We start from the raw sequence: 11,891 nt of genomic DNA, 5'->3' as shown, positions 1-11,891 counted from the left end.
GATCCCAGCATGTACCTTGTGAATAAAAAATGTCCAGCAGTCTTGGGGACCAAAACGGTCTTTCACCTTGCATTGCAAAGGCTTGTGGGAGTTCTGACTGACAAACATTGTAAATAAAATACTCCATTTCAGTACACTCATGGGGAGAAATGTACTAAGCTCCATGTTTGCCCGAGTTGGGAGTGTTTGTTCAGATAGAAGTACAAAACACCGGTGGATATGGACATACGATCAAATATACTATCGGCCAAAACTCGGATGTAATTTTCATAGGCATCAATGAAACATAGGAATTTACTTAGAATCACACCCGTGAATTGTTAAAACTCGAATCAAAATACACTTTTCAAATAGATGTCCACCTTAGCATCGTGTTTAGAGATGCCGGCACAGTACAGTGAGATCTGTGCAGCGCTTCTCTGTTGAACCAGTCCTAGTTCTAAAAATACAGAGGGAAAATGCATGAGGTCCCCCTGTATTTCAAGAACCAGCACTGGGCTCTTGGACCAGTTCTTGTTTGAAAAATACAGGGCAAAAAAGGCATAGGGGTCTCCTGTATGTTTTTATACCAGCACCGGGCTCCAGTAGCCAGGGATGTAAAACACTTATATTGGCACCTGGTCATAACATTAACCCCCCTAACTAGCCAGCCCTGGCCAGGAATCCCTGGGGGAGTGGAAAACCCCTAAATAAATGAATCCCCCCTTCCTCCAGGCACCAAGCCATCCCTGGACCGTGGGTGCCAAGTTGATTGTCCGTAAGTTTAGTTCTGGTTGGAAAAAAATATTGTCTTTTACAGGAGGGTCTACAGGTCCGCATGCTGGTACTTGGAGAACCACTGCAACTTATAGTCCCCATGTAAAAGAAATATTTATAAAAAGATAGAACATGGATACCTTGAAAGTACAACTTTTGTGCAAAAACATTTGCACAATAACACTCGCACATACTTACCTACAATCCCTGTAGCCGTTTGGTCCTTTTCTACAGTAGCATCCATGAAACCTGTAAAAAAAAAATTCTATGCTCATCTATAGCCACTGTAGATCAGGTCCTCTTCATTCCAAGTAGGCATCCGAGGAGTTAAAAAACATTTCTAACCACAAGGTTAATAAAGGTAAACCTTGTGATTTTCATAAGATTTAATGTAGTAGTTCTCAACATAGGCTTCAATGAAGCTTTCCCACCTTTGAAATCTATGGGGATGGGCTTGACTGACAGCTCAGAGACCTCTGATTGGCTGGTGGGTGTTTTAATGGCAGAAGTCACCCGGTTCCCGCTCATTCTCTTAGTGTATGGACTATCAACTTGGCACCCACTGCCCAGGGGACAACCAGGGGACCAATATAAACGTGGCCCCTGGCTGTGGCATTGCCTCCCTGGCTAGTGAAGCAGGATTGTTTAAAAAATATGGGGGACCCCTACGTCTCCCCCCCCCCCCATTATTTTTGGAATCCGGACCGGTCCAAGAGCCTGGTGCTGGTTCTTGAAATACAGGGGGACCTCACATATTTTTTTCCCCATGTGTATTTAGAACCATCTGAAAGAGCCCAGGGCTGGTTATGCCTATCAAGGAGGACCCCACACTTTTTTTTCCCTCTATTTTTTTTTCACACTTTTTATGCACAGAGATGCCTGCACGGATCTACTGATCTGTGTAGACTTCATGTACGGGAGTGTTTGGCTGACACCACGGACAAATACACCATTGGAAAACACGATTAACTAAAACACGGGAACATAGTAAATTGCTGTGTTTTAGTTAAGAAAAAGCTCCTGTGTCTGGTCAAAATCACCCGTGTCTGTTCTCAGGCAAACACAGGTGAAACAGAGATCTTAGTAAATTTACCCCCTAGAATCAGTTTCTAGATATTCAAAAGTTATATATATTTTAATACAGTTATTACCACATGGTGTCAGTGACATTTTGCAATACAGGAAAACCCTGAACAGTAAATTGGGACATTGTCTGTGTAGTCATGCTAAATTTTAGAGAATACATGAAGGAAACTTTTTTTTTCTTAGATTTTGCTTCTCTATAAACATTGTATATTTTTCTGTTTATTAATTAAATGTGGTGAACATACTGATTTAATGTACAGTAAGGTTTATAGTTGAAAGGAATACCTCATTAACCTGTTTGCCTGTAATATATTGTATAGTAAGGACAGCCATTCCAGTGGGTGTGAGTACCATTCATAGCTTTCTGCATTTGTTCTGATACTCTCATAGATTGTATGCAGTGTGTAAAGCTCCTAATTCAGCATGGATCGCTATATAGAGAATTTGCAAATTGGGTGATTATCGAACGACTGCGCATATGTAGCGTTCGCATTGCGCACATGCAAGGGGTAATAGTGACAGAACTTGCATACACATTGTAATCACAATGAAGGCGCTGTTTGACTGATAGGAAGCCGGCATTTCTGGGTGTGTCAGTAAAAACACAGGCGTACCTAGGCGTTTTTAGGGGAGGGTCTCTGACGTCGGCGCAGACCACTTCCAGGCCCTCTCAGTCGCAGATTAGTGGCAGCCTCAGACCTACTCACATTTGCTCAGATGGCAAAAGATTCTTTGATGTTCTGGGAATTGCATGTGCATCTGTGAGTGGATAGCAGTCTGCAATGCATTTGCAATTTGTGTTTTTTCTTCCTGTCGGGGCAGCGCCTTAGTTTCTACTCGCAGACAACTGCAATTTCTCTGAATAGTGATCCATGCTGAATTAGGCCCAAAGTGCTTTGTTTCAACTCATGCAGTAGGGACAGAAGTAAAGGGCCCCATACACTACCGCGATATGACCGTCTGACTTGTTGTGGGCGATCACCCCTGGCAGCCTCCCGAGGGGCAGGATCGCCCAAGATACATGATATGCTGTCCTTTTGCATACGATGTATCTTGGGCGATACTGGCCGATCCCAGCCATGCCAGCGGGGTCGGAGCAGATTGAATGTGCAGCACATTCAATCTGAAGGATCCGATGCTCACAGGAACGCGCATCGGATTGGAACGGAGACGCCTCCAAAATGCTCGATTTCATCCACTATATTGGGCCAAATGCCCAAAATCGGGCATTATCGTCCTAGTGTATGGGGTCCTTAAGAGACTAACCTATAGAAATGTGACTACAACATTTCCATATGTTGTATTAGCACAAGACTTCAGGGTCATACACACTAGAGGATATTTTCCACAGATGTGAACGATAACGACGATTGTGAACGATATATTGCTCACATCGTCTAGTGTGTATGGCCCTACCAATCAACGATGTGCACACCCACTCGTTTATTGGAGGTCGGCGGTTGGCTATGCAGCATGCTCAATGTGAGCAATGTCACTTGTGACATCGCTCATCACGGCATGTGTGTACGGAGCCATGATGAGCGATGTTCACGATGTGACACTACTCCTCCTCTCCGGCATCGGCTCCATTCTAGCTGAGCCGCTGATGGGAGCCGCACGCCGCTCAGTCACCGCTCAGCGTTTCCCACTGTCCCAACAATTAATTTTCTTCCACTGTCCCACCAATGAAGTTTTATTTCACCCACTGCTCCAACAGTTTCCACTGTGCCACCAACTTAATAAAAAATTAATTACAATGGGTTCATAAATACTATATATATATATATATATATATATATATATATATATAGTTAGTATTTATGAACCCATTATAATTAATTTTTTATTAAGTTGGTGGCACAGTGGAAATTGGTGGGGCAGTGGGTGACAAAAAAACTTAATTGGTTCCACCTTCTACAGCCCTGCCCACACACCCAGAAATGCCACCCCAATATTAAAATATGTAAATAAGGTGCCAATTCCAAAGATATTTTTTGTCTTTCAAATTGTTTGAAAAAGTGCTTAGTGTGTACACTCAATTTCGTTTTTCAGGGCTCTGGGAAGTTAAAGGGAAATTGCTCATCTTCCACATTGTTCATCTTTCACATTGTTTCATTGTTCATGTAGGGCCATTTACACCATCTAAGATGACAGACACATCAGAGTAAATTTACTAAGATGGGAGTTCTATTTAAGATGGCATGTTGCCCATAGCAACCAATAACATTTCAAGTATTCTCTTCTAGAAGGTGCTATATAAATGAGAAGTAGACTCTGATTGGTTGCTATGGGCAACATCCCATCTTACTGTAAATAGAACTCCCATCTTAGTAAATGTATCACATCATGTGCAAATATAGATGAAATAAGCATGTCATGCTGTATAAACACTGAAATCACAGATGAACTGTACAAATAACTAGCTATAATCATATCTTCATACATACAAGTTTTGAAGAGATCACAACTGTTATCAGAGATGCCAAATTGTAAGTATGTACCACATGTATAGCAAAAGCCGCACCATACACAGGGACTTGCATGAAGAACAGCCACAGTAAATTCATACATACAGTATACTGCACAACGGAAATGCACAGATCCAGGCCTATTTCAGTCCACATATACACATTACAGGTCTGTGCTGCATGGTATTGTCTTCCATTACAAAATGGAACTAGACAGGAAAAAGTTATTTTAACACTTTGAGTCCGATGTAATTAGTCGAAAGGTCCTAGTAGCACAAGTTATATTGTGGGCGGGATTAAAATATTTTATTGCCCCCGATCTCCTGTCTAAAGTGACGGGAGATTGCGGGGTGATATTCTATGGTCCCCCGTTATCGCGCTGATCGCACCCATAAGAGACGGGTTTAGCCGCGTAAGGCAGCTAAACCAGACTAAAGACATGGGCGCGATCGTGAAAAGTCCCGTTTGGGCGTCCAAACGGGTCACTTTTCGCGCATTTCAGCTCACCACCCCTGAGGATTAGAATCCCGCCCTGTGTGTAATGTTTTGGTTATAAAAACTTCACTCACTTGTCTTGCCTCACATGGATGTCCTCCTGCACTGAATTTCCATATGTCAATACACACGTGAGCAAGAAGTCCTAGCATCCACCAAATCCAGGATTCACCCGTCAGACTGCCAGATGGTGGAGCGAGAATTGTCACTCCACAGTGTGCAATGCCACTGCTCCAGAAACCAATGTGGCGTGCTGACGTTTGGCATTGCACATGATGATCTCTGACCGTTGTATGGCCATGAATGCTCTGACACACATTTCTTGTGCCCAGATTGCTTCAAGAGACAGTTTGTAACTCAGCAGTGAGCGTTGCAACGGTGGGCAGACAATTTTTATGCACAACGCGCTTCAGCATTCAGTGGTCTAGATATCTGAGATTGTGTGGTCTACAGGGGTATACACACGGAAAGACGTTCACTTAAAGCAATGTGACTATATTGCTTAGGAACACATCGCTCCGTGTGTAGGGGTGCCGGCGACAGCAATGCGCGGTCCCGCGTGTCGCTATTGCCGGTGCTAGAATGGCCTGCATGCAGGCACAATGTTGCAGGTCGCTCATTTTACTGCTGGGTTCGTTCAGCACACATCTCCCGGTCAGTACGGCCCTTACCACCTTGTGATTTAGCTGTTGTTGCTCCTAGGTGTTTCCACTTCACAATAATAAGCTTTTCTGCTGAAGATCATATCAGGTACAAACTATAAGATTAGCGTGTTTAATTTATGGACTGTTTTTTAGAATTATTTTTAAGGGAAGAGAGTAGGCAAATAATTCTTTCAATTTGTTCTGCTCTATGTCTGGGGTATATATGGAATAAACAGAGAATCCATATTCTCCAAAATATTAAACGTTTAAATATAGAAGAATTGTAGGTAATTACTTTAGAAGTGTTTCTCCCTATAGCACATCCACCATGGGTGCAGACAAGCCCATGAGTCGAGGTGTTTGGTCTTATCGGCCCAGGCTTATCAGTGCAGGCGGAAAAGAAATGCAGATGCACATTACTAGCACTAAGAACACTGATAGTAAGAATAAATTAGATAAACCCTCACAATTAGCAGAGTATAAGTGAAGTTCTTAGCACACATTTGCGCAAATATGTGGGCCCATGCACCGCAACCAGGTGATTTCATTACACATGGGTCCCTAACATCTCTAATACTACAGGTTGAGTCTCCCTTATCCAAAATGCTTGGGACCAGAGGTACTTTGGATATGGGATTTTTTCCGTATTTTGGAATAATTGCATACCATAATGAGATATCATGGTGATGGGACCTAAATCTAAGCACAGAATGCATTTATGTTACATATACACCTTATACACACAGCCTGAAGGTCATTTTAGCCAATATTTTTTATAACTTTGTGCATTAAACAAAGTGTGTCTACATTCACACAATTCATTTATGTTTCATATACACCTTATACACACAGCCTGAAGGTCATTTAATACAATATTTTTAATAACTTTGTGTATTAAACAAAGTTTGTGTACATTGAGACATCAAAAAACAAAGGTTTCACTATTTCACTCTCACTCAAAAAAGTCCGTATTTCGGAATATTCCGTATTTCGGAATATATGGATATGGGATACTTAACCTGTATCACATTCTATAAATTTATCTAGGTCTTACCTTCAAATAGAGCCCTTATCAATGTGTGATCTGAAATGTAAGATCCTCTGCTAATTAAAACACCTGAGGGTAAATGGGAAGGGTGCCAATACCAGAATGGAGGAGCCTCAACTTCAAGTATAGAATATATACACGCATATACAGGAAGAAGGGGGAGCTGGATTGCACACCCTGCTACTAACAAGTAATAACTAGTAATATAAGTAGTAACTTAGTATTAGGGTGTGCAGTCCAGCTGCCCCCTCTTTCCTTTATATGTGTGTATATAGGGCAGTGGGGTGGGGGAATGGGAGCAACCACAGGCTCACTGAATGAATTGTTTTTAGCTCCTCATCTCATGAAGGGGGCTACAGTAACTTCTGACCAGTATTAACTTGTACTTGGGAGCTTGGGCCCTGATGAGCAGCTGGAATGACTGCTTGAGAAATGACAGCTGGATCCTAATTAGACAAGTATTTCCGACATAGAGGCAGGAGCCAGCTGTGATCTATCTCCTTGTCCGAACGGATATTGGAGCATTCAGTATTTAGCTATCCAGCAGTTGTGGTTGTTATTATTATCACCACCAATGGTGATTTTTGAGGTGTCATAGCAAGTAATGAAAACATAGGTTTCATAAAATAGGGATATACTAATGATACATTCAGACATGAAAACAAATAGCTCCTGAATATGAGCTTACATCCTGATGGGAAAAGGGCAGAGCTGAAACAAGACAAATGAGTGTGGTTTAGATTGGGAAGTAGGAGGGTACTGGTGTCAGTAGTGTAGGGGGGTAGGACTAGGGACAAGGAAATAGGTGGGTTTCAGAGAGGGTTTATTCATTTGAAATCTAGGGATAATCAGGCATGGTAGGGAATCTTAGGTGGGTAGCACATATACAATGTGGTAGGCAGGAGTGATAAGCGGTGATCAGAGTGGTGAGAGGTGATGCACAGGTTAGATGCAGATCTGAGAGCACGTGAAGTAGCTCAGGATGAGGTGTGAGATGGTATAAACTAGGTCCCTGCTCTGATTGCTTATAATTTATAGGATCCATATAATTTTTTACTTATATTTAGGGATGAGTTTTTGTTAAGGAAATAGTTCTAACACTACTTAAGTAGCTGAACTCTGAATTAAAACAACCTTTCTAGTATTTTGTAGACTTGACGGCATAAAATCATGAAGCTACTGTATAACAGCTGGTAAATAACTACACATGACTTTGCTGTGAATCACTAAATGCAGCTCAAAAAGTCACAAATGACTTTTCCCTACTCACTTAGAATCCACGCTAAGGTAACACGGCCGCCAGTGCGAGTTACCGTGGCTTTTAATTCGCAGACGATGAATGTGTGAAAAGTTAGGGTAAATAAATTGGAATTTTTAAAGGTACAAATGTCAGGACAATGGGGCTAATTCAGTAAGGATCGTAAAAAGTGCGACCAATCGCAAAACTGCGAAAGCACGCTGAAATGGAAACTCTGCAACACAAAACAATTTTGCGATTAGATTTAAAAATCTGCATTTTTTGCGGAAAAAACGTACACTTTAGTCGCATTTTTTGCGTAAATGTTTCTGATGTCACAATTTAACATCAGCTACACATAACATTGAGCCAACCATGCCTACTGACAGGATGCATCGAACAACAAGACGAGCTACTTCCGCTGGTGAATCCACAAACGCAGGCGGAAAAAGGGAAAAAAATATATATATTTTTTTTTATGTTGAAAGTTTACACACATGACATATTAATGTTTCTTTGTTATTATTAACATTCCTTATTTTATTGTTTAATGTGAAAATATATATTTTTTTAAAAGTGGTGCGTAATTAAAATGTCCACAAAATTACAATTATTGTGGTGATGTTATTGAACATATGTTTCTTTGTCAAGGGGAAAAAAACAAAAAAACTTTACACATGTATGTGGGTATGATTTTTGAAGATAATAATTGTTTGTCGCTTTAAATCATGAAAAAACTCAGCTTTTAAACAAAAAGCCATTAACCAAACAAAGAACAAAAAAAAAAAAAACTTGCTTTTGTAAATGTTATTGTACATGTTTGTAGGAAAACAAGTGTGTTCTTGACAAACCTGCATTGTTATTAACTTAAAGAATTATTAGGTTACTACTAACATATATTTTAGAGTAATACATGTGTTAAAGCTCCCTTACATGTTGTGAAGTTTCAATGCAGCTGAATAAAGTGAATTGTGGTCAGCAGTGTGATCTGCTTCAACTGGGTGTAATGAAGCAATGATTGCAGTATACATCCAACATTCTACAACTGAGGTCAGCTTGTGCAGATTTTAAGGTTGACCTGTAGTAACTCAAACTGCACACCATAAATGTGCGTTCAGTTGCAAAAAAAATACGTATGCTCCGCCTATCTAAAATCTGCATACGCCCACAACACATCCCTGCTCGTAGTTTTTGCGAGTCCAGCCCTTTAGTAAGCCCCCTACATGCCTAGTTTTTGTAGTGCATACGCAGTTTTTGCTGTCTCAGAAGTTGTATTTTTTCTCAGATTTTACGTATTTTCGCAATTCGTGCAGTTTTGCGTTCCTTGTTGAATTAGCCCCAATATATGACAGAAATAACATGCCATAGTTATTCGTAACACAGAGTCACTGTATCTTCTAAATTTGCTTCCTTCCTCATCCTTTACTGGTCTGTTCTTGAATTATAGGAAATAGCTATAATCATATTTCAATTATAATGTATTAGTTTTGAACAAATTTTTGTATAACACTCTTTATGAGATGATACTGATAGTGCAGTCAGCTTATACCCCTCTATAATACCTCTTAACAGACCTCATTTCAGGGGAGCGTCCTGGGAATTTGGAAGGAATGCCCTGGTGGCATAAGGCTGACTTATTCATGTGTTGGTACAATTATTTATACTGTCTATAATAAGCAGCAGTGCCGGCTACCCAGTGCACTCTCCTAAGCCCACCCCCAAAATCTCATTGGCTAGTTTCATAGGAGTCTGGGATGCGGATTTAGGAGAGTAAATCCTAATGCAGAGTCCCCGGGTTTACCACGGCAGCTGTGGTATACAGCACCGCTGACTATACGGATACACTGCCAGCACATATATTACAAACATCATGTATGTTTATATGTGCAAAGCGAACTACCACCCCCCCCCCCCCACCCCACACTAGGTAGTTGGCGCTGCAATCAGCAAGTCAAGGGGGTGTCCAGGGGAAGCCTGCCACCGATGCAGAGTAGTTTGCGCGAAGCTATTGTCAGGAGGTCTGCACATGACCAATGTTCCATTATCATGGCTGTCTAATGTGTCATCTTGCTGTGAGTGTACTTTGGTGTAGGTGTTTTATACTTAATAACTATCACAGTATTCATAATTATTTTTGTTAACTGTCATTTTAATTGTTGTTTTTATATAGAGAGGTGTCCCATGATGTTTGTACTAGTGTAAAAAACCTCTATGAATACATAAAAGAATTCCTCTGTAGCAAAGGAGGAAACAAGTCTGACACAACATGTGACACTAAGTAGAGGTTGCAACTGATGAAAGTCATCAGCTGGAAATTCTAGATGAACTTCCCCAGAATTACGGCTAGGTTTGAATGGAGTTGTAAATAATTTAGAAATCAAACACTTATTCTGACATTCAGGGAAGGCAAGACAGTACATTTCACCAAGCACTGCAGCAAATCATTATATATTGTTCCGGTTTGGTTTTGTTTCAAAATGACATACAGTATGAAATTAAATTGCTTAAACCTCCTAATGGTATATGTTTCATACATATATTTTTCAGTTGATGGTTATAGCAAAAGAGTATCTCCATTAATACTGCCCAAAGTAATCTCTCTGACAGGGTGGGGCAAGTTTTTTACATTATAATCTCATGTCTTCAACAGTTTCAAGGAAAACAGGACTTGAGTCAAATAATGGAATCTCCTTGTGTCCTAAAGTGCTTAGAGATGGACACAGGTAACCAAACTGGACAGTTCAAGCTATTATTTCCCAAAACCTCATGGGGAAATAGAGATAATTGCATATACATGCTGATGGCAGTCATTAACTTGCAGGATGTAAGTCTTGGGCGTTTTTGTGAAAGAAATATAAAGCTTAAGTGCAAAACATAGTATTAAATGGGTAAGAAAGAGCAGACACCAGGCATATCTTGGTAAATACCTCCCATCATGTGGTAAGTCTTCTGATCACTGATTATACTGTACCGGAGGCTTCCTGAAATATGCAAATACTGGCAAAATCTCAAGTCAACGTTCTGTATTTCCTATTTCTAAATTCTCCCATCAATCCCACTGAACATAAAAAAATAAAAGTAAACACAACCCGCAAAATCGGGTACAAGTATTTCCCTAATACCCAACATGTGGGAAAGTGTTAATGCAGTTAAGCATTAACCATGTTCCTTAAGGATTTTTTTGACAATAAAAAAAGCTTAAGAAATGGATGTGGACTCATAGTTGTGATTCTACAAGTGGGGCATCATCTCTTATAAATGTCCTCTAACCACTTCTCATCATTTTGATCGTCCTCATCTTCGATGGGCTCCTCCGTTTCCATAGGGTTGGGAATTGGGGCTGAAAGATCTTGATTGGGAGTAGCTTTCACATGAGATTTCAGCCCAAATTTACGTTTCAGCAAATGGAACTGTTCTTTGACATAATAGTAAAATTCATATTCATATTTCATGCGCTGGTAAAGAACCTGTAGTGCGCTGTGAGTTGGGAAAGTTTTCTTCACGGTAACAGTCAGGTTTCCAAGTTTTCTGTGTTCTGAAGTAAACAATAACAAAAAATAACTCACTAAAACACATTGCAAATATACTACAAATTATACACTTAAGCTAGAAACACAGAATAATGGGTATATTTATCAAAATCCAAATTTTGAATACAGATGTGACAAATATTTTATGCCTAAATTTGAAAAGTGAAAACGGCAATTTTCCCAACTCTTACCTCATAGGTGTATAAAGCCTGGTAACACCTATCCATATATTTTATACAGACAATAACATATTTGTTGGTAAAGAAGAAGAACCTGTATTCTCTGAAATAACATGAAAGTGACGAAAGTAATTGCCATCCTCCATTGTTTATTCCATATCTAGCAGAAATCAGACTTTGCATTTGATTTTTTATTAAACAGAATATATGAAATAATAAAACAAATGAATATGGCAGGGACATAAATGATGGGACCATTAACTTAATGTTTTGTTGCACAACCTTTACAGGCAATCACTGCAATCAAGCGATTTCTGTAGCTCTCAATGAGGCTTCTGTACATGTCAACAGGTAGTCTGGCACACTTGTCCTGAGTGAACTGCTCCAGCTGTCTCAGATTTGGTGGGTGCCTTCTCCAGACTGCATGCTTTAGCTCTTTCCATAGATG

The 11,891-nt window shown here is 40.2% G+C and overlaps 1 protein-coding gene across 1 annotated transcript in view; it reads right to left on the bottom strand.

Annotated features, from left to right (window-relative positions):
• Positions 1-3,693: 3,693 nt before the first annotated feature.
• UST (uronyl 2-sulfotransferase) overlaps positions 3,694-11,891 on the bottom strand; it is a 641,538-nt gene continuing 633,340 nt past the window's right edge. Inside the window, exon 8 of the mRNA XM_063917505.1 lies at positions 3,694-11,269. Within this exon, the coding sequence (XP_063773575.1) occupies positions 10,980-11,269 (290 nt within the window). The 3' untranslated portion in view covers positions 3,694-10,979. The remainder of the gene's footprint in view (positions 11,270-11,891) is intronic.

Source organism: Pseudophryne corroboree, chromosome 4, assembly GCF_028390025.1.
Source record: "Pseudophryne corroboree isolate aPseCor3 chromosome 4, aPseCor3.hap2, whole genome shotgun sequence".
Taxonomy (NCBI): Eukaryota; Metazoa; Chordata; class Amphibia; order Anura; family Myobatrachidae; genus Pseudophryne; species Pseudophryne corroboree.
The sequence above is the reverse complement of the archived record's forward strand: the minus strand, read 5'-3'. Positions and strand labels throughout refer to the sequence as shown.